The sequence below is a fragment of the Stegodyphus dumicola genome, chromosome 2 (genome assembly GCF_044657685.1).
Source record: "Stegodyphus dumicola isolate Sdum_Otavi_A_Nest chromosome 2, ASM4465768v1".
Lineage (NCBI taxonomy): Eukaryota > Metazoa > Arthropoda > Arachnida > Araneae > Eresidae > Stegodyphus > Stegodyphus dumicola.
The window spans coordinates 177,857,973-177,882,611 of record NC_140769.1 but is presented as its reverse complement, the minus strand read 5'-3'; the positions used below and the strand labels follow the sequence as shown (position 1 = coordinate 177,882,611).

The 24,639-nt window shown below is 31.1% G+C and overlaps 1 protein-coding gene across 1 annotated transcript in view; it reads left to right on the top strand.

The window, feature by feature from the left end:
- LOC118183787 (CAP-Gly domain-containing linker protein 4-like) overlaps positions 1-24,639 on the top strand; it is a 74,276-nt gene that overhangs the window by 28,958 nt on the left and 20,679 nt on the right. The window contains exons 5-11 of the mRNA XM_035353388.2: positions 1,658-1,857; positions 8,382-8,517; positions 13,639-13,788; positions 14,318-14,446; positions 17,516-17,639; positions 20,013-20,086; positions 20,173-20,239. Coding sequence (XP_035209279.1) covers positions 1,658-1,857; positions 8,382-8,517; positions 13,639-13,788; positions 14,318-14,446; positions 17,516-17,639; positions 20,013-20,086; positions 20,173-20,239 — 880 coding nt within the window. The remainder of the gene's footprint in view (positions 1-1,657; positions 1,858-8,381; positions 8,518-13,638; positions 13,789-14,317; positions 14,447-17,515; positions 17,640-20,012; positions 20,087-20,172; positions 20,240-24,639) is intronic.

Sequence of the window (24,639 nt, the reverse complement as noted above, 5' to 3'; positions counted from 1 at the left end):
TCAAATATCAATGCAAGGACAACATTCTGGACTGGATTGACACTAGTGATGAAAAATGAATTTACTTCAACAACACAGGCAGAAAAGGGGGTTGGTTTGCACACGGTGAGCCCATCGTCAGAGTGCACAGCACAATTTGAAAAAGGTTGTGCTTTGTATCTGGTGGGATTGCTATGGTGTTATCCACAAAAAGTATTTGGAAAAAGGTTAAACCTTTGACAGGAAGGTGTACAGCGGAATGCTAGTCCGTGTTGATGCTGCTATCAAGGAAAAAGTGTGGACTGAATTCAGGCATAAAAAGCTAATGTTCCATCAAGATAATGCAAGACCACATGTGTCTGCATTCACTGGCTGGACTCTGTACATACTCGAATGGGATCTTTTGCCACACCCACTATATAGCCTAGACAACATTCCTTCAGACTTCTACCTTTTTTCACAACCGCAGCTACATCTTGTTGGTGCTATCTTCCATTCTGCACAGGATATCCAAAATGAGGTTAATCTGTTTTTGGACTCAACGTCCACCAAGTTTGTAGGCCAAAGGCTTTGAAAAACTACCAAAATGTTGGCAGAAGATCATAGCTTTGGATGGTGATTACTAGCCACAGTAAAGGTTCTGCTTTTGTGTTTTTTATTTTTTCAACCTTTATTAAGAACGTTTTTTGGGTGGAAAATTTTCATTACAATTAATTTGATAGTTTGTGGAGTGGTCAGTTTTCTTAAACATATTAACATCTCACTATAAAGCATGCAGACTAGAAATGCAGGGAACTTATATGTGTACTCATTCTCACATGTGCATGGAATTTTAAATTGTTTTCTAATGGATCTTGCTTAAAAAATAACCTACATTCATTACTACTGCATCTCATTAGCCAGTAATCACTTTTCATATTTGATACTTTTAATAATAAAATCTCACTTGAATAATCATCTACTGAGTATATTGTCACAGTGAATCTTCTTTCTACATATCATTTGCATAGTGCAACATTATGTAGTATGGTTAACTTGTGTGTATTCCATGTAAGGTGGGAATGAATGGGGGGTTCAGATATGTACGAATAAGGGGATATTCTAAAATAAAATGGTTTTCCAAAATGTGTGTATTGCATTTAGGAATATGCATCTATATCCAAAAATAGGATGCTCCACCTAGCAGCAAAATTTACAACTGCATCAAAATTGATCACCAGGTATAGATTCTAGTTACGTTTGTGCATTCATAAACTGCAAAGGGATTCAGATAAGGAAACTTTTTGAATGAAGTCATTATAGTTGTATTTTTGAGAATATGCTTTTTATCCTATATTTTTTAATTGTAATATTTTGTTATTTACTATTCCTGCAATATTTGTGCAAAAAAATCATAGTATGAGAGCAATGGTAAGTTAAGTAGTATTCAGAATTGTTAATATTGAGGTTGGCATAAGGTTGTTGTAGATGAAACTAAAGCTGGAGTATCATACTCGTAATATTATATGCTTTCATTGAAGGAATTTCATATTTATAATAATAAATTTGTAACTTGTGATAACAGTATATCATTATATATAAAATTAAAGAGTGGTGCTGAAAGAGATCTAGTATTAATTACACTCTTGTGATTTTCCAATGATAACAACTGGTACTTCATTTTGATTGTTGTTTTCAGAATGCATTCCAGATTTTCCTTCAAACCAACATACTCCTGATCTCAGAGAGGTTATAAGTTCTTTACGCCAGTTGTTGGAATCTGCTACTCCCAATCATTTACTTCAGAATCAACCACAGTATGGAAGTATTGGAGGTAAAGCAGTTCTTAGATCTATTGGTATCCAGATTGGAGATAAAGTTGTTGTAGGGGGAGCCAAAGTAAGCATGCTAATGATACTGTAGATTTTTATTGAGTTAATTTCAATTCATTTTATTAAGTTTTTTTAAGAGTACACTAAAATTATTTGTTGAATGATTGGTAGTATTCATTGCAGAAAACATAACTAAAGTATAGAGTTTTTGAAAATGATTTTTTGTTTTCCCTAAAATTAATTTAATGAGAATTTCATTAATAGAGTAAGAAAAGACAGTGTCCACTCCATTTCTAGTGATGGCAGTGTTCTTGCAGTCATATGCACTGTTTGTTGTCAGAGCATAAAAATCAATAAAATCATATTATTTCTTAAATCAATAAAATCATGTTATTTCTTAAATCAATAAAATCATGTTATTAGATTTCTTTTTCTTTTTCAAATGTATTTCATTTTTATTACATATTCTTACATGTATTTATTGAAATAAAATAATAAGCTGAAAGCAAAGTTTAAGTTTTTTAAAATTATTTTTGGTGCTTTTTTAGATCTAGAATTATTTTTTCTTTTTTCACTCCTTAGATATGTCTTTTTTAACATAAATCTTTATTATACATTTTTTATCCTGATATTTATTCATTGGGAACATATCTATCATGTAAAAACAGAATTAGATGTGCACATAAAGAGGGGTTTGGAATGATTCATTTAGTTCAAATAATCTTGAAGCTTAATAAGAGTTTCATTAATAGACTAAGAAAAGATGATCATTTCTAGTGATGGCAGTCTTCTTCGTATGCACCATGTCAGAACGTAAAAATCAATAAAATCATGTTACATGTAAAACAGATTTTTTTCATTTCAAATGTATTACATTTTTGTTACATATTCTTACATGTACTTGTTGAAATAAAATAAGCTAAAAGCAAAGTTTCAGAATTTTTTAAAAATTATTTTTGGTGATTTTTTAAATCTGGAATTAGTTTTCTTCCCCCCCCCTTAGATATGTCTTTTTCAACATAAATACTTTTTATACATTTTTTATCCTGATGTTCTTTAGGAATATATTTATCATGTAAAAACAGAATTAGATGTGTATATATAGAAAGTTTTGGAATGATTCATCTAGTTTAAATTATCTTAAAGCTTCCAAAAGTGCAGTAATCAAACAAGAGAAACTGTCCATATTTAGTCTCTTGATTTTTTATGTGCTGTATGTGACTTCTCATTAAAAGACAGCTAATATTGTGATCTATTTGTTTTCATCCCATGTACCTCATTTCACACCACAAACAGCATAATTTCTGAATTAATTTGGAGTTTGGGATCAGCCTTCAGCTATGTATACCAGTATATACTGGTATACATAGCTGAAGGCTTAGCTGTACCTTAGCTGTGTTCAAAAATCATATTACTTTCTATAGGCTCAGCTACAAAGGAATTTATCATATGTTAGAATAAACGTATGATAAATTCAGATTATCTGTAGACGGTCAAATGAAGTTCACAGAGCACTTACAGAATCAGGGACCAAATTTGATTATTTTTTCTTTTGAGTGATGGATCATTAGTCACTGCATATTTATAAACTTTCAGCAGTATAGTTTTCTGAAAGTGGATGAAACATTTGAAGTTTTGTAATTTCAGTTATAACATTTTATAAAATAAGGGAGAATAAAAAGTTATTTTTCAAAAGTGCTAAGTGACATTTGTATTTTAAATCATGTTTAAAGACATTAAAAAAGTTGCCGTTTTTTAAAGTGTGTTGTATTTTTTCTATATGTAGTTCTATGTAAAATAAAATGCAATGCATTTTGATTATTGTAATTTTTTTGTCTTTATTTCTTTTATAATTTATTTAAAGTGTGTGTCATTTTAAATTAAGAGAAAAATTTATAATTGAATATGACTAATTTAATAAGATCAAAGTTGTTTATATATATATGTCATAATAAGAGCAAAACAAGGAAAAGCCGGAGCAGTGTCGATGCGTGATTAGATCCATATTGAAGAAGAATTTTGATTGCGTAGTATTTAAAGAACTTGGCAGTCGAGGCAGTTTTAATTCCATTTTTATTTCCAATTGATATTTGTGACCACAATCACTTGGCACTTTAGTCGTGCCTTTCCACAGAAGATTTACATTTTTGATATTGTTGGGATAGAAAGCAAGCCAGCGAAATTACATCTTAGCACAGTAGAGAGCAAAAGCTGAAGTGAGTCGTTATGAAAGATGGAAGCACGCGAAGAGAAAAGTTTTGGTTTACAACGACAGTTTCAGTTCTTAATTATTACGTCATCGGAGTTGCGCCGATCATAGAGTGATCTAGAAATGACGCAATGCAAAGAAGTTATTACGATTTTAGAATAGAGAGGAAAAATTAATGTTTATAGTTTAATCTATAATTTTGATTCATATATTTTTATCTTACATATTCCCCCCTTCAAAAAGAAAAAGGCGTAGCGACAGAGAAGCCTTTTTAAAGAAAAAGAGTTAAAGCACAAGCAAATTTAAAAAAATATAAATAAATAATAAAATTTTGATCCTGTAAAGTATTATTTATAAATATCATTTTTTTTGTTTTGTTTTAAATAGATTCTTAATTTTTAGAGTCCTATTGAATTTTTCAACATTTCAGTCCAAAAGTCTTTTTGTTTGAGAGTTCACATAATCATAATTCATCAGGGAAGGTTCTTGTTATTACAGAATATCACAAAAACTTTTACATAATCATTTCTTATAATTAAATGTAATGCACATAAATATTTATGATACTTAGTTCCATACTGATAAATTATAATTTAACATCACAAATAATAGGATTAAGATTTTCAGAATTTATGGTTTCACCGTTATCATCTTTCATTTACAATTCCTGATTTTACCAAACTGGAAGCCTCGCAATACTTCTAAACAAACATATCCATTAATAGGGCTGTCCTCTTGAGCTAACCAGTGTGTTCTCTGCACTGGTGGCCCAGGGTGCCTAGACAGTTACTTGAAAAGGCCTCCGTTCCTTGCATTAAGGTAACTGGCCTTTGAGAACTGCACTAATACATTCCATAATAAAAAAATATAATAATAATATAAAAAAATTACAAACACTCATAAAATGAGAGCCTCCAACATTATCTTACTTGAAGAGGGTGAAAGGAACAACTGTACAGAGGTAATTACAGGCCTCTGTTGAAGGAACCAGTACACCCTCATCATACTATACTTAACACACAATAACCCATAAATTTTAACATGCATTTACCATAACTTCATATTACATATCTGTAATAATTTCACTTATTTTTTTACACCCACTCCATTTTTAGAATAATTATAAAACTCATATTCAAAATTCTCAACAAAATTTCAAAAACATAAAATCTTATCTTAATATCCTTCCCTATGAATAATTTAAATAGCTTAAAATTCGTTACTTAATTTGCTCTCACATAATTATGAAAAATTAGAAAAATTAATGAACAAGAATTTCAGATTTTCTCAAAACAAATTGCAGAAATTTTAACCAAAGTTGAAATGAAAACTATAGAATCCGCAGCACATTGAATAATTTAGTTCCTGAGCTAGATTCACATGAATGTAATAATTTTTGAGCTGTTAAAAAAGCGGAAGTGCAAATAATTTTCTGTCGCACATACTTGCAAACACTAACTCGGATCGACCTTGAACCCGCTGTAATGCTGAATCCCTACACGGTAATTCACTGATGATTTCCTTTTCACTAGGCATTCGAACTTCTCAATTTATCGAGATATTACTTTCAATCTGTAAACACTACGCATGATTATTCTTTTGAAGCACTTGCAAAACACCACGGCAGAAGAATGATCTGTTATTTTTTAAACACTGAAAAAACAAATTTGATGATTCACTTCTTTCACATTATCTTGGATTTATCACAAAACGATGATTTGAAGAGCTGAATTAAATTTTCCATTGAGGTTTCAGGCTGCAGGAAACTATCCTACCAGCTTAATTGTCATAGTAAGAGCAAAACAAGGAAAAGCCGGAGCAGTGTTGATGCGTGATTAGATCCATATTGAAGAAGAATTTTGATTGCGTAGTATTTAAAGAACTTGGCAGTCAAGGCAGTTTTAATTCCATTTTTATTTCCAATTGATATTTGTGGCCACAATCACTTGGCACTCTAGTCGTGCCTTTCCACAGAAGATTTACATTTTTGATATTGTTGGGATAGAAAGCAAGCCAGCGAAATTACATCTTAGCACAGTAGAGAGCAAAAGCTGAAGTGTGTCGTTATGAAAGATGGTAGCACGCGAAGAGAAAAGTTTTGGTTTACAACGACAGTTTCAGTTCTTAATTATTACGTCATCGGAGTTGCACCGATCATAGAGTGATCTAGAAATGACGCAATGCAAAGAAGTTATTACGATTTTAGAATAGAGAGGAAGAATTAATGTTTATAGTTTAATCTATAATTTTGATTCATATATTTTTATTTTACATATATATATATATATATATATATATATATATATATATATATATATATATATATATATATATATATATATATATATATATATATATGTATTTTGAATATTTTTCCCTAAAAAAAAAGTAAGCAAGAAAAGTTTATTTTGCTTGAGGAAAAAAGGTTTTACAGTGTGTGATGGGAGAGAAAATTTTGCTTGATAATGCTGCAATTCTGTGCATACACTGTGCTTAAATTATGCATGTATAATACCTGTTATTATTGACTTGTCCGAAAGCTATTCATTGTACTTATGTACAGAACATTCATTGTATATGTTTAATAATGTCGCTGCCATGCTGAATAGACCAACATGCAAATTGTTTTTTTTTAGGGGGGGAACTGAAATTTGTGTTTTTGCTTATCCTGTATGAATACTAAATGCAAAATTACATCTTTTCAAAATCACAGTACCTTTTCATTCACATATTTATAAATAGGAGATTTTTTGGTTGACTATTATCAGTTAGCAAGTAATAGTTGCCAGCCTGTAGGCTATAATAAGGAAGTGTTGCAATTTTGTGTGCCATAATATTTAATTTCTTTGTTATATGTAAATTTGAATAAACATTTGGTACTGAAAAATTAAATTAAAATTTTTTATGTATATTTTACTTTACAAAAGTATCTTGTCTTGGCTTTCAAGTGTTAAGCTGGAATCTGAAATATTAGATTGTAAATTCTCTTCCTTCAACTTAAGCAATACAGAAACAAGTAATAGGAGGTATCATAGTAAAATATTCTCATACTGCATAACAATGAAAATGCAAAAAACAATAATATGAGCCATCAGACTTTAATACTTTTGTGAGGCCCAATAATAATATACTTGTTTATGTTACAGCTGTGAAATGGAAGTTTGACATCATTTAAATGAGAGATTTCTTGCCTGCAATCTCAATATCTCACCGTGTGAAATTTTCATCTTCAGCTGTCTGAAAAAATAGTGATTCCATGATATCATAAAGAAGACTCTATTTGCCCCCCAATTTAAATCTTTCGCATTGAAGACATCCCAAACGCCCGAGCATTCAGACATTGGCTGGATGCCTGAAACATCTGAATAATTTACTATTTAGTGCTTTCCTCCATCACTTAACTGCATTGCTCATTGCTTTCATGTGTTGTTAAAAAGCATATCAATCATTCTTTTGAAGCGACTAAAAGTAGTTCTGTTATTTTAATGCACCTTCTTTTTCCTTTGTTTACTGTCAATGTTTAGCTTTTGATGCCTGAAGTTGCAATCCCATCCAAAGGGGGAATTTCACACAGGGTGAAAGCGTCCTCTTGGAGTTCTTGGTCTCTTGGAGTCCCTAAGAAGTTCTGGCTTTACTTATGTAGGTTATTATTAGCACTGTAGTATTCAATTTGTCATGGGGAAAGGAAAAGCATTACAGGAGAAATTCGATGTTTGTGTTTCGATGGCGTTTTTTGATGTTATTGAAGTTTATTGAATTAATAAAAGTTATATGCAAATTTCATTTTCCCTTATGGGAGAATGTAATTTGCACACAAGTGATTTTTCAATATAATTTTCCCTATTAAATTTTATTTAATTCGAATTATCTTAATCTTTTATTGAGATTTGTAGGACTTTTTAATGAAGATTCAATCAATGTTTAATTGATAAATTTTTACTTTTAATTTTGCTTCACATCACCGTATGGTAAGTTATTTGGTTTATCCCCTAAAAAGCATGTATATTAATTTTATTTCTTAATTTATGGCTTTTGAAAAAACTTTGATAAATTAAAGTTTTTCTTTCCTGCTCAGGATTTTTCTTAGTATAGAAATGTAAGAAAATTGTAAAATTAAATTAGCCAAGGGATATAAAATTTAGAGCCTTAGTTTATATATTTAAAAAACAATGTATTTTGCACTAGAATCATATTGTAGATAGTTGATAGCTTGAATAAGCATTATAAAGTAAATTTGAATCAGTTTGGAGTTCTTTTGAAATAGTGTTGCTGTGCATCAAAAAAATTTTCCAGAAATTATTGGCAATTATGTCTTTAATAAATAAAACATAGGCATTAATTTTTTTTAAGATTATGACTTATTGAATATTTTTTATAAACAGGTTGGCATTCTCAGGTATTGTGGTGCAACCCAGTTTGCTCAGGGTATATGGGCTGGTGTTGAACTTGAGGAACCACTAGGCAAAAATGATGGTACTCTCAAAGGAGTGGCTTATTTCAAATGCCCTCAAAACCATGGTACATTTTTATAATGTATTATAAAAAATAATTTTATAACTATAAAATAATGTTTGCAAATTGAGTAGTTCTGTATGTTTGTTGCAGGAGAATTATACATGTGTTTCAATACATTGCATTTATTCTTTTTACTAGATCTAGAGTTATTTTCTTAAAGCAGATTTACTAGAAATTTGCTAAGTAAACAATTTATTTATCAAAGAATAATCTTGTAGTAAAACTGTATTTTTTTAAAATAGTTTGTATGTGTATTGGTACTTACAGTACTCCTGATTAACTGGCATGGTACTAGGGTCAGCATCCACAGTTAACCAAAAATCACTGTTAATCGTACAACAGTTTAAAAAAGTGAAAGAAATAACCCATTAACTAAAATGACCCAAAATAAGAGTAATAAAAGAATTAAAGAAAAAAATCTTGTTGTTTCTTATGCTTACTTATCTGACGTAGTCAGCCCAAGCCCACGGAATTTCTCATGGCAAGGAGCGCTAGATTACACCTGCCATTGGTAACAGCCTTGAGCACCATTCAGTTGACAGTGCGATTTAGCTCAGTTTTGTCCCCAATTTCGAGGGAGAGCTTCCTGGGGAAGGGGGGAACAGACCCAAGGGTCTCCCACTCCTCTCCCCTTCTACCAAACCACACGAGAGGACTTTTGGCTTGCCACATATTTAAGAGTGCCGCCATGCTGCATCAACACTGTACATTTTCAAACATCCATACCTTCTCCGGGATCCGAACCCGGGCCCTTTGACAGTCAACGACGCTAACCACTACACCAGTTGCGCGGCAAAGAAAGAAATAGCCCAACATAACTCATTTTATTATATCTGCATATTATAATTAGCAAAGAAAAAAAATACTGTTAACAGTTTATTTGTATTTTCAAGGAATTTAGTCTGTAAAGAAAACAGTTTAATAATTGTAAGGTAAATCAGCATTCAGAACAAAAAGAGCAAATTTCAAAATGGAAAGGATAATATATTTGTTAATATTACTCTTGCATTTTTCTAGGAGTTGATAGGAAATAGAACATTAATACTTGTACACTGGAATTATTTTTGCTCTTGAGTATGCAGTGTTTATGTATTCCAGGTTATGTACAAGGGAATTACATAGTGCTGTGGATAAAAACAAATCCTCTGCACTGCAGCATCATCTTATATCACTATTGTTATCCCCACAATTTTTTCCCCTTTTTATACTTACTGTAGACATTTTGCTTTATCCTGAGGGTTTGTGATATTAATTTTTACATTGTTTCACAATAAACAAATTTTTTTGCACATAACCCAACTAATTGGGAGTTGATTGTATATATTTTAAAAACATGTGTAAATGATTATTTAAGATTACATAAGTATGTATTGTTAAATATATGTTTTTATTTGCTGCTGTAGTGTTAAAAATTGAAGACAAGTTGAATTAATGTATCACCTCACAACAATTATTAAAAGATCTTGGCTGCTACAGTATGCTATAGAAAATAAAGATAAAATACTAATAAGCTTTCTTTGTGTTTTTCAAGGTATGTGCCTACCCTAAATTCGTCGTTTTGGTGAAAATTTTTGAAAATTTTTTATTTATTCATTTTATAGGGCAATACATTTAGGTTTCCAAAAATACTTTATTTTTGTTTTTACGATAACTAGAAGAAAAGTTATAGTATAAAAAATAAACCAGAAGTAAATTTTTGGATGCCGGAAGTTGGCATTTAAATGGTCGTAAAAGTGTAAACAATAATTCAGAAGTCAATTTCCATTTGCGGTTTTGCAGCTGAAGATGATGGTTCGGTAAAACCATCGAAACTAGTCCTGTGAAAATTTTGTGAATATAACGCTGATTTTTGTTGTTTGACTTCTGAATTAGTATTTATTCGGCGTGTTATTGTGTCTTAATTTGTAAACAATAAGTTTAAACAACTATTTTCTAATTATTAAACAATATAAAAGCTGTAAAAGCAATGCATCTTTCACTCTGTGACACTTTGCTGATAAAATGCCTAAATGGGAAGACTCAAAACAATAATGAGTGTTTTAATAACCTTTCGAGGACTATTTTACCTAAAGAAACCTTTGTCCAACTGAAAACATTGCTTTTAGGTGCACATATTGCTGTATTATTATTTAATTCAAGATATTCAGGACTTTTACCTATTTTCAGGTATATAGAAATAGAAATTAATCCCATTATGCTTGAAAGCTACATGGGAATAGACAAACAGCGAATTCAGTTATTGAAACGTCTATCTCTAGTGCTACAAGCAACAAAGTTATCCAGAAAAATGGTAAAAGAAAGTCAAAATTAGTTAAGAATGAAGTAAAAGAGGGCCTAACATACAAATACAGCGAGTTTTAAAGGTCTAAAGTGGCTACAAAATTTTTTGTGTTGTATTAAAGTCTTTAAATGCATTTTCTGAGAAATTGTGTTATTTGTTACTTTTGATTGCGATTACGTTAATTTCTCAAAATGTATTTAGACTATTGAAATGAAATTTTGCCAAAATGTTTTATTCATCTGTAGCTGTGTTCTGTAGCAAAATATGACCTCTTTGTATTTATTTATTGATTTTATTGACAGTATTTTGAAGAAAAGAGGATTTTTTTGTTTTAATTTTGAGTTTTTGTACTAAGTTTTGAATATTTCAAAAAGTAAGTACAGCAAATCTTTTGTTACAGAACACAGATAAGTATGTTATTTATGTACTGTGCAAAGATTATTGAAGTATATTCATTAGAATCTATTATAGGAGATCTGGCATAAATGAAAATTTTCACAAAAATTTTACTAAATATTGCCTATATTTAAAAAAAAATAAATAAATAAACGTTTTATAAAATCCCATTTAAATTCATAGTTTTATATCCCATTTTACTCAAAAACATGTGTGTTTAATTAAAATTTTATTTATTTAAAAAAAAGTGCTTCGTATGTAGACACATACTTAAACGAGTTAGTTCTGGATTCCTTTACTATCATGAAATTCTGTAGTAAGCAAATCTGAAAATTTGATCCTTTTGTTATATCTACATTATTGCCAGTGGAGCTGTCAGTAAAGTAATAATTCAGCACTTTTATTCTGACACCTATTCAAAAGCATATTATAATTTCAACTCAAATGTTTTGTGAAGCATTGGATTAATAAATATAAATTTGTCAGAGAATGAATGTAATACAAAGTATACCTTTGAAAATATTCTTGACTCTGATGAAACAAAGCTTGTATTTTATCACTTGGAGTACTGTGTAATAGTATCGAAAAGAACTGTGTGATTTAATTTTTTGTAGTTAATTGATACTCTTATCATTTAATTGCTAAATAGTTGCATTTTAAATTATGTATAATGAGTATAGTTTAGAATTGATTTAGTCCTTCCAAGAACTTCACAAATGACTAAAATTTGAGAATACTGATATTTCATCCTCAATCTGATTATTGGAAGTGAAACAGTCCTGTCACCTTTTGAAATTTCTATAGTTAAGCTATGTGTAATATGAATACAGACCACTTTTCCTCCCCTCTAGAAAGTTTTCCATGATGATATTATTTTCTGGAAAAATATTAGCAAATATAGGCATCTTGAATGCTTTGCTATAATTAACTTTTTAAATCATTTTTTTTTCTCAATGTGTAATTAGAAGCCTGAATGTTGTAACAGCCAAGGCTCAAACATTCAGAGCAAATATTGCAATCTTGATTTCTTCAACAATTATAATAAAGAGTTTGCAATATTATACATATATAAAATATTCAGCATCTGAGAGAAGATGAAAGCATTTCCTAAATAGCAGAACTTTTCCACACCCAAGGACATGTTTACAAATGATAGTCCTTGTGTGAGTTACCTAATCTAATCTTTAAATTAATTTAACTGAAAGACATGTCTTTTGTATTTCAATCAAATCAAAGTTGTATCAATTTCTCTTTTCAGAATTTCTTTTATCATCTTTATTTTTCTGTATTGTTTACTATATTTTTAGATATCAATGTATTGTTCTAATTATCTTCTCTTGTTGCTCAGATTTTTTAATCACCTTTTGAGTGTTTCCTTTAAGGCCTGCATTTGAATTATCTTTTCTTAGATTTCTCATCTATTCCTGTTTCAAGTTATTTTCTATGCATAGTTCAGTTAACCATGTTACAACTGAGTTTTTTCTGTATCAGTTCATGTCACTTCAAAGATATGTGAATCGGATTGTCTTCAGGTTATCTTATAAATTTAATTATGTCCATCAAAATCTTTCCAAGGATTAGCATTTTATGCTGCATGATAGTTGTCCCTCATTCTCCCAGTCTGCTTTATAAATTCATATATGTACATAAGCCTCAAGTATTTTTTGCAGCTGTTGTATATTTGGCCTAGATTTAGAGTATATTTGGCCTAGATTTAGAAAAGGTTTTTGACAATCGTTATCAAAAAATTAAATTCTTAATTGTTTATAGCATTCTGCATTCCAGAGAGTGCTGTATATAATTATTCACAAAAATAAGCCAAACTGTTTGAATAAATTTATAAAGTAATAGGCATGTTGAGTATATAAGTTATTCATTCTGAGATTATATTTTATTAGTAGCATATTTTATGCATTATTTTCTGATATTTTGTGTTGTATTCAAAGAAAAAACTGCCGTGAAAATCAATGTGCAAATTATTATGTAAAAATAACTTAATTTTTTTCAAAATCAAATTTCCTTCTGTGTTTTAAATGCTTTTTTCTTGAAGGAACATGAGAGGTTTCTGGTTGGTGTGTTTTCCAACAATGTATTTGCTCTTAAGTTTTTGAAAGTTTCCTTCTTTTTTGTAACAATAGTGCATTAAGAACCTGTCCCTCCCCCCCCCCAAAAAAAAACTTTTTTTTTTTTTTTTTTTTTTTTTTTTTTTTTTTTTTTTTTTTTTTCAAGTATTAGATAATAGAATTCAAGCTCAGAATTTTTTAGTACATAAAGTGTGAGGAAAAGAATTTGTTTCAGAATTATTTTATATTCTTTAACCTGATTTATAATGTATATAGAAATAAATGTTAAATAAGTAATAATACATATGTATGCTTTTATTTTCCAATTAGTTTTCTTTAGATCCTCACTGTTGTATATTAAGAATCTAATTTTTCTTTTCTTAGGTATTTTTGCTCCTATAAATAAAATATCAAAGTATGATCCTTCACATCATAGTCGAAATAAAATATCTTCAATGGCACGAAACTCCCCTCCTCGAAACATATCATTTTCCAAAGTCAATGTCTCCCATGTTACATCTAAAATAGAAACAGGTAAAGTATTTATGCATGTTTAAGTGTGTTTATAGTAATTCAGTGTATCCATGACTTCCTTTTGATACAGCTACGATGTACACAAACAACCTTGCACCAAAAAAAAAAAAAAAAAAAGTGGGGTAGATCTATATCTCCCCTTCTACTGGGCCAAGTGTTGAAATTTAAGTTGTGTTTTCCATGTCTCGAAAGTGCTTAAAGCACATTTGGCATTATTACCACTGAAGTGCATAACTGGAATGCAGAATGAGCTCATTGATGACCATTGAAAAGTGAATTTCTTTCGGTTGCAGTAATTTATATTTATGAAACTCCAAGTTGTGGAAAGTATTTAGTCATTCTAATTTATTTTCATTCCTTAAATTGTATCTGTATTTCATTACCTACATTCACTAGCTGATATGTTATTCTTTTTGACTTAAATGTTTCTTTATATGTTTATTGCTAATATTATTTTATATATATATTGCTAATATACTTTTATACGTTTATGCAAAGTAACTGTAGCATTATGATCTTAACCTTTTAGGTCTTTCAAGTATTAGGCATCGTCCAAATTCCCAAGATTCCCATGAATTTTCTATTGGTGATAGAGTACTCATTTCTGGTCATCGTAAAGGTACAATACGTTTTGCAGGTGAAACAGAATTTGCATCTGGTAAGTTTAAAAGTAGGTTTTTGTTCTTCTAATCTGTAAGTTTTCATATGTACGGTCTGTTATAACTTTATATAGTTCATCTGAATTTTAACCAAATGCTAACATGTATCTCATCAAAATTGATTTTTAGTGCTATAAAATCAAGAAATTTTAGAATAAAATATAAATTCATGAAGTATATTTACATTAAAAGGATTACTTAAGATTTTTAAGTGTTTACTTAATAATCTTTAGTAATCCTTTTAATGTTAATTCTGTTAAAACTTCATAATTAAAAGAAACACAGAAGTACATAAGAGCTTGTTTTTAAAGTATTCATTTATGTAAATTACTGGAGTGGAATATGATGAGAAATTCTTCTTATTTCAAACCCAGTATTAATGAAAAAGCACTAAGTTGAAGGAAATTTCATGCTATTAATGAAAAAGCACATTGCTTTAGGTTTTATAGTCTCTTCAGGCTAGCTGACTCATTTTAAGAAATATTATGGTACCCAAGCATATGTTTTGAAGATCGTTTGCCTTCCATTATTTACCGGCGGCAGCATCATTTCATTCTTGTATCACTTAGAAACCATATGCTGAATGACAGGTTATTTGAACCATTTACTTTCTTTCAGTGCAGTGAGAAAGCCTTTTTCATCTACTTTTGTAACCTTAAATCCAAATTCAGGGCATCTTTACTATAAGTGCTCACATGACTTTATTATTGTAATTGATTTTGTTTCTAAGCCTTGCTCTTAAATTACTTTTTTGGTGCACTTTTTTTTTTTTTTTTTTTTTGTGTGTGTGTGTGTGTGTGTGCATTGTGGCAGTCTTAAAGTTATTGGTCTTCATTTTTAATCATTTTCATATTCACTCCTTCAGTACTTACATGCTAAGTTTTTCACCTGGAATTTATTATTGGAGATTTTCAGGAGTATATTGATTTCTTCCCTCTCTCCTATAAAAGCATGTGTAAACTGAAGTGGAAAACTTCCGGTGAAGTTCAAGTTTACTTAGACCTTCTTGTTCTGTGCTATGGATATGGCTTTAGCCAAATGGTAAACCTAAGTTGTTACAATTGCAAGTCCGTAGTTGCACTACAATGAAAGTTGATCACCATGGTCGTGAAAATACTGAATGTTGACAGCTAGTGCAAGAATGAGACTGCTTCATTTGAGAAAGGTGCTAATCACCGAAGAGTAATTTTAAATTTGATGACATTCAAACACCTTATACAGTATATACTGCATTCTGTAGGACAAACATCTTATACAGTACATGCTGCACATTTTTGCCAGTTGTTACTGGATTGCTGTTGACACCTTAGTTTATTTCATCTGAGTCCGAGAACATTGTCATTTGAACATAAATGTGTTGACTTTATTAAAGTCATTTTCAGTTCTGTAGCAGATATAGTGTTTTTGTTTGGAGTTAACCATTTGAGGTTGTGGATCCATCCTCTAATCAAGTGCATAGGCTGATTATGGCTGTATTAAGACATGTAATGCCTTCTTTAAGAGTATGCAAAGAACCATTAGTGTGACTGGAGTTCAGCAATTTACGAAGGTCTAATTGGAGATTATAGTATTCCTTTATGAAAACTGTATTCATTGGTGATAATAAGATTATACCAGTAAAAAAATTAATCCCACATATGAGTGATATGGAACTGGCTTGGTGAATATTACTGACTTAAAGACATAAAAATCACTATTCAGTGATCTCTTCACAGATGTTAAAAAATTGTATAATTCCTACTATGCACTTTTGAAGTAGTAGTAGGTAGACCTTATCAAATAAATGCCTTGTAGCAACATCCAATGAACAAGTCAACATTATGGATTATGATCATGGCAGCTTTATATACTTTTCAAAATTCTTATGAAGCTTCATTAATTTAATGCTGTATTGAATAGGGTCTACCATGAAAAGTTTATTCATCAGCTAAGTGTACCTTATGTTCCTTATCTTATAACATTTCAGTTTGTGTATAAATCTGAATATGCTGAAAATATGTATAAATAAATATACTATAAAATAATTTTATAAAAGTAATAGTGGCAACATAACTGAAGAATAACTATAAATAAAATGTGCTCGCCTTTTTTTAAATTATGGGAATAATATTTTAGTAGAGAAATTTTTTTAGCTGTAATACTTTATTGTAGAAATTTAAAACTGCCTACAAATAAACATGGTTTAAGCAACATTTGAGTCTTCTAAGAAATGTAAATAATGAATATTAAATTTTGAAATGGTTTTAATAGACATATATCATCATTTTTAAGTAATTCAGATTGAAGTTAATAAATGGCAGTTTGAATATAATTTGAACATCAGATTAATTCAAATGTTTACTTGCATTTTGGTTATGATTAGAAGTTTTAATATTGACTAATAGGTGCAGGATGTTATGCCACTCCTGTTAATGTTAGCAATGGCAGAAAATTTTTGTGATGGTCAGAATAGAAATTATTTTTTATTTCTAGTATCACTGAACTTGATCTTGAAAATATGGAAAAGCAAAATATAAGTGCATGCGATTTCAAAATGGAAAAAAAGTGTGATAAATTTCATTTAGTAATTAATTGTATTAACATTAATATGAAACAATTTTACTGTTAGAAATTATACTTGGCAATAATATATATGATTTTGGATATGATCCCATATTATGGCATTGGTAGAAGGTTTACATTTTATACTGCTTTTCTTTGTTGTTAGAAGCAGTGTATGATATCTTTTCTTATTGATGGCAAATCCTAAAAGGAAATTTTTGCTTCAAAATAAACAAACAGTTGCAAAATGCAATGACTTTCACAGGAAATAAAGATTTATTGGCAGTCTGTTTCACATTCATTGGCATGAACATTTGCTGAGACTAATGTGTATTTTTTAACCTGATAAAATTTACATGAGGAAAAATTTTTACTTAATGTATGACAAAACTGAAAATTATTTAAAATGTGTATAATGCTGGTTTCATTTGCAAACTCTGTATATTATTTGTTAGCTGCATTTCTGATCTGCATTAAATTAAAGTTTCTAGGATGTCTGTTAAGTTTAAATTTGCATATTTTAAAAGGTTTCTGGTATGGTATTGAACTTGACAAGCCTCAGGGAAAAAATGATGGTTCAATAAATGGTGTACAGTACTTTTCTTGCACACCTGGCTATGGGTTATTTGCGCCACCTCACCGACTGTGCAGGTAAGATTTTGTTTTGTTTAAATATATAGGATGTATTGCAATACATATATATTATGGCTTTAAGTGATTATTACTTCAATAAATTTATGATTTTCAGGAGTATCTGAAGCATAAAAGTTATGATACTTATGTATTATCTTATAATGATTAGTGATGCTATGCTAGTGGGCTTACGTTCAAAAAGTGTGTAGTGTTTGTGCAGCGACAGGGCACTCAAAATTCACAGTGAGCCAAAAATCCTCTTGAGAGTTTGGTGATAGGAAAATAAGTAGTAGATCCTCTGACAACCTCTTGTGTGTTCTCTGTCAAAATTAGAGCGAAACTGTACTTGAATGACAGGTTGACAGGTGGTGCTATTCTGCATCCCACCCACTCCTACCTGTACCTGACTGCGAAATTGTCACCAAAATGGATGATTTAGCACCAGTTATAGGAAAACATGTCTTAACAACACCCTCTCAACATCAGCACTTTCGTTAGATGAAGGTGAATTCATCAAGGTGAATTGGTAGAGCTTGATTTATCTGAACAAAGAAAATGCTATTGAAGCAATGCGAGTTTATTGGCAAAATCATAAGATGAGGCCAATGTTCTGTAAAAACTGTACATGATTTGGTAAAAACTTTGAGGAAACTGGATACACATGTGGTAGATTGTGATCTGGATGGCCATGTGTCCCTGTTTAAGTTGTTGCAGAAGCACATAATACGATTACCGCAGGTCTATTGCATACTGCAAGAAGTGGTCCTGCAGTTTGGATATACTGAAAACCACAGTCCTCAAGCTTCTGTGCTTGAGGATGCAGATGTTTCCTTATCAATTTGTGCATATCTAGATGTTTGTTTATAAGCTGAAGATAACGAACAGCATGTTGGCTTTTTGAATTTTTTTGTCATCAGATATGATGAAAATAATAGGTGGCTGCAGCAAAAATTATGGATGGGTGAGATGCATTTCTTTCTTAACTGGGAATGTAAACTCCAAGAACTGCATTCACTGGGCTGAGAAAAATCATAACAATGTGGCACCAGTTCCTTACACGAAGCTAATGTGTAGTGCAGCATTGCAAGCACATTCATTCTCAATCTGTACTTCTTCAAAGAGCTCACTTCCACAGGTATGAAAACTTGCTTCATCATAAGTGCTCGATATGCAACAATGTTGCATAATTAATAATTCTAGAGCTGAAGTAGCAAATTATCTTTAATGAAATTCTATGGATGCAAGACAGTGCCTCCTCCACATATCGCCACATGTGTTTGGCAAGTGCTGCAACAATATTTTAGAGTAATCTATCTCTAAAATATTGTTGTAGTTTCAAGGGCACCATGATCCCCTAACCTCCATCAAATAGATTTCTGATTTTGGTGTTATCTGAAATCTAAGGTGTACTCATCAAATCCGTGAGATTTGTCAGAATTGAAAGATGCCATAAAACATAAAGTTGCACACATTCCTCCTGCAATATTACATTTGTCATTGTTGTCAACAATATTGTGCATGCAATACATTATCATCTGTGAAGGTGAGCATGTTGAAAACTTAATTCCAGTAATTTTTTTTTCCCCCATCTCCTAACTTGTTTTGCCATTGGTCCTTTACAATGCTCTTCTTTGCTAATGTTTTATGCTGACAATTTTCATCATGTATTAGTCCAGTGCTGTGGTTTTTCAATGCACTGATCAGTTTGCACAGGAAAAAGTGGCTGTTACCATTCAAAATTTCAAAATTTTTTCATTGTAACCATAACTGTGAGAGATCTGTTATTTTAAATTATCACAACCGCGAGCGCATACCTTCAAATAAGAATATCGGAAATTTCATTTCAATTGGTTGAGCAGATGGACCACTAGGGCTTCATATATTCGGAAAGTTTTTTATTGTATGTCAGAAAATTAAATACAAGATAGTTTTTTTTTTAATTATTTACTACTTCTCTTTGTTATTAGTTCTAAATTTTATTAATATAACTGTGATAATTAACTAATAAACCATACCATTAAAACTATTAGAGGACTTCACTTGGAAGAGATTTAGAATAAAGCTCTATCAGCTGCTTTTTTGCCTGATTTTAATTTTTATGTTGGCTTCTTTCTTTTTATATTATACAATATGTATAACATCTGCTTAAGTGTTTCTTTTTAACAGATTTCAGGATTCTTGATTGCATGTAACTTTTATGCAAATTCTTCTGTAAGATGATCACCTGCACAAGAGGCCAAAATGATCTGGAACAGTGGGTGGTCATCATAGAGAAGATTCTTGGTATTTTAATACATATGTGTTTATTTAATGCATTATATACAAATAGATACCCATATCTCTGTCTTATCAGTAGTTTATTATTATTACTATTATTATTATTGGACACAGATGGTTTAAACATTCTGAGGATGAATCATCTGATCAAGATTCTGCAGATTTAAGCATGAGCAAGAGTTCTACTGGTTAGTTCAAATATTTCTATTTTCTATTTTCATATATGATTTTGAATATCTGCATTTCTTTTAAACTTTTGTTATTATTATTTCAGAAGGTGAGAATGGAATTCTTAGCCCAAGTTCTCCTCGTTCAATGTTGACAAATCGATATTCTATGAGGTATGTTTGTAATTTTTAACTTACTGTGATGTATCTGAAATATGCATTAAATCATAAACATATGCTCTTGTTAAGGTGCTATTGAATTTGAAAAAGTGCATATGTGCACAACTATAAAGGTATAATTATTTATGATTATTTAATTAATTAATATATGCACAATTAATTAATTATTATTATTTTTTAACTCCATGAACAGAATTTTTTGCAGGATAATTTTGCACTTTGGATGAAGGTAGGGCATGCTAAAATCTATCCTTATTTCTTGTACTGTTAAATTAAAAGTTTTCTTTTAAGGCATATCAATATAATTGAAGTTTTAATTACTGTGCACATTTATGAACCATGGATTTGTAATTATTGGACCATTATATCTTAGATTTTTAAATCCATTTATTATCCAAGAGTGAAATTAACCCTTTGTACTCGAGGCCTTTTTTGCTCATGCAAACTAGCAACTTGAGACGATTTCGGTTATATTAGTGAATAACTAATATAGCTTTACCTTTAATTTCTCTAAAGCTTAAAATCTATATTTCTTTCTCCCCCCCCCCCAGAGAATGCTATTCTAAGACTAAGCTAAGATTTGGCACTAAGAACATAAGCCGAACCTGGTCCACGAAAGTACTTCAGATAAGAATATCTTATCGTAAATAAACAGATCTAGTTTCAAAATGCTGTAGCATAAGTACAGTGCACATCGAATACATGCATCAAACCTCTTGGGTGCTGTAGGGGCACCGTTCGAGTTGACGCTTCAAATCAGCCAGGTGCTGTTGTCAGCACCGCTCAAGTGGACGCTTTGAACCTGCAGGTGCCATAGGGGTGCCACTAGAGTGGACGCTTCAAATCAGTGGGGTGCTGCTCAAGTGCAAAGGATTAAAAAAGTGGATATACTAGAAGAAAGTATGCTGAAATGAAAATGTACTATAAGTGCATGTTGTAACATCAGAACACCCGTGTTGGGTGAAAGAAAAGATGGGTTGTCTTTTAAAATATTTATTTTTAAAACTTAATAAAAAATTCTTGAATAGTAATTAAAATAACAAATCATTTCAGCCATAAATTGTACAAAGGCTGCTGACGTGGCTAGGATGCGTCTGCTTTCACTCGTTTACAGTATCAAAAGCTTTTACACAAAGCCCTCTCTTCATTTTTGTTACAACATGGAAAAGAAACTTAATTAGTCCTTTATGTCCAGAAACCACACCAAGGGGGTTTCCGCTGCACCTTTCTTCCAAAGGTCTGCTGTCCATTCTGCCTCTGACAACAGATATCTCTGATTAAGCACCTGGAAGTTCAAGGGGTGCATATGTCTGAACGTCACAACTCCTACCCTCCCTGGAGGGTGGGGGGAGTTTCAGAACTCTAATTCATTGTACCTTACCACAGCAAGTCTTAATAATAAAACTAATAATTATTTGCAGTAATATTTTTTCACAGTGATGGGCTAAGTACCAAGGATAAAAATGACAGGAACTATATTGAAGGCAGTAAAAAACATATAAACAACATAATACTAAAAACTAAAGCTTAATTACACAGATCCCATAAAAGAACGTATAGTTTCTGAAATATGTAATATACAATATACATTCCAAGTTTGTGTTAGTTATATTTCTAGCCAGGCTGAAAAGGGAAACCTTGCAGATTTTTAATTTTCAGTTTGTGGAAAATCTCTCAATGGTAACCCAACTACTACATCTGACCTCAAGCTACATTTACAAGCTGCATGAGAACTACTACATTTGGCATCAAAATAAATATGTACGTTTGGCAAGTTGGATTTACATCATTCATGAAGTAGCTATATTTAATCCCTTTTGACCCTTCAGTATGAGGCACTAGTATAGATAAATGATGAACTGGGAATTCTTCCACTTTCCTTGGTAAATTTACACTACTTGGTGTCTTGGACAATTCTCCTATGGAATTTTTAGGCATTTGCAATCACCTGAAAGAAAAGTTTATCGTGTTGATCTACTGCTAGTGTTTTGGTGGTTCTGTTTCCTAACAGATAATGACTGGGATCCAATTCATTTCAAATGACTGCTGCCTTTGTTGTTACTTGGCCAAAAGTTCCTTCTATTGTAACGTTTGCTAAGAGTAAACAAATTGGGGCCTCTTCAAACGAGTGTTTTACCCAAACAGTCTCGCCCATCAGCATCAAAGGAGTGAGATATTTCTTGCATATTACGTTAGTGCATGACCCGGTATCTTTCAAAACTGGTAGATCAAAACCGTTCACTTTAGCTATCGCTAGATATGGGGCTAAACAATCTTCTTCAATCTCCTGGACTCTGTTTACAATAAACGGAGTTTTGAGATCCTTTTTAACTTCCAGACATTGAGGTCTTAAGTGTTCGGTTGAACCACAAGAATAACACTTAAGTAGTCTTCTCATATCAAATTGACACTCATTCTGATTCCGGAGATGTTCCTTTCTGTCAGAGGCATATCTATCTTCCCCTCCAGACTGGTGATACTTTTGCAGATCTCTTGAATTTAAATGATTTTTATTTCCCCCGTTGTGACTCAGAACTATGAACAAGAGATATCTTCTTCCAAGTTTCACGTATGTTTTCATACTCTTCTAGCATTTCTGCTAATTTATCTGGAGTCGTTATCTTCGACCATTCGTCAATAAAATGCTGCCACACTTCGAGATTTACACGGCGCTTCATTTGGTCTGTTATCATGAGATCCTTTAAAAGTTCAAAATCGGTAACTTAAAAACCTGCGATCTATTCTTCAAAATAATTCCTTAATTTAATCTCTCCGAGTGGTTTGAGTGTTTTTCTGGGATTCCCTAAATTTGCTGCGAAATTTTTCTGGACTAAGCTTAAACCTTTTAAGCAAGATCATCTTTACGTAATTGTAGTCATGAGCCTGCTGCTCTGGTTCTCGCATAATCAGCTGAACTATATCAGTTGGCAAAATTGTCAATAAAACCAAAACCCATTCTGATTGGTGAAGATCACACGCTTTGCACTCAAACATGACTAGATACAAACTAATGTCATTCTCTTTAGGATCAAATTTTGGAATCTTTTTTTTTTTTTTTTTTTTTTTTTTTTTTTTTTTTTTTTTTTTTTTAGATCGTAATGGCTTTTCTTAAGTCCATTTTCTTCCTTCCCGCCATTTACGGAGTCATTTTCGTTAGCGGCTAGTAATCTTAACTTTGATAATTCAAATTCCATTTCTTCTCTCCTAATTCTATCTTGCCTATCTGCAATTCTTTCCTGCCTTTCTTCTTCTCTCCTAATTCTATCTTGCCTATCTGCAATTCTTTCCTGCCTTTCTTCTTCTCTCCTAATTCTATCTTGCCTATCTGCAATTCTTTCCTGCCTTTCTTCTTCTCTCCTAATTCTATCTTGCCTATCTGCAATTCTTTCCTGCCTTTCTTCTTCTCTCCTAATTCTTTCCTGCTCCTTTTTTTCTTCTCTCCTAATTCTTTCTTGCTCCTCTTTTTCCTTCTCAAGCCTCGTTGAAGTGATATTTTCGAACAGGCCTTTCACTAGTTCCTCCTGATAGGATTCATTTCCCATAATCAACTATCTTAAATCCAATATCCTAAGTTCAGGGCTAACTTTTTTCCCTAAATTTTCAGCCAATGATTTAAGATCCTCTTTCATAACTTTTGCTTAGAATGCCATGATATGAACAAAATTATGCTAACAACTTAACAATTTTAGTTCCCTCACACTACATATATATAAAACAAATATCATTTTTACAAAGAGAGAGTAAAATTGAACCCTTAATTTTTTTCACAACATTTGTTTACAGATCTTAAACAAAAACAAGACAGTTTAAACTATAATATGCACATTATGCGTTCAAATAAAAATTTGTGTACTTGAGGGCTCATGATACTATAGATAATATTACCTCTTAAAAGTTTTAAATTCAGTTGCGTTAAACTCAATTGCTTATGATAGTACAATATACTTTCATCAAAATTTGAGGTATATTAAAATATGCATTCAAAGGTTAATTAAAAAAAATATATCTACATGCTCATAACTAAACGTTAATATGACAACCGTTACAATGAAAGATACTGGGGATTTCTAGCCTTCCCCTTTTACTCATTCAATAGAAAAAATTTTCAATTTTTATACAAATAATGTTTTACACACCTTAACTGAAAATTCTAATATTTATAATATTCAAGACATCTTAGAAATGAATGTCAGAATGCCACCTATCCTTAGAACCTTCAAAGTTACAGTAATTCTCCTTTATACATTCAATAATACAGTCAAAAGTCTTTAATCCGGACTCGTCGGGACTTCGGCGATTCCAGATTATCGGTTTTTCCAGATTATAGATCATCAGTTTAAATCTGGTAAGATGGCATGCAGAAATTATAAAATTAAAAATATGAAACCGTAATT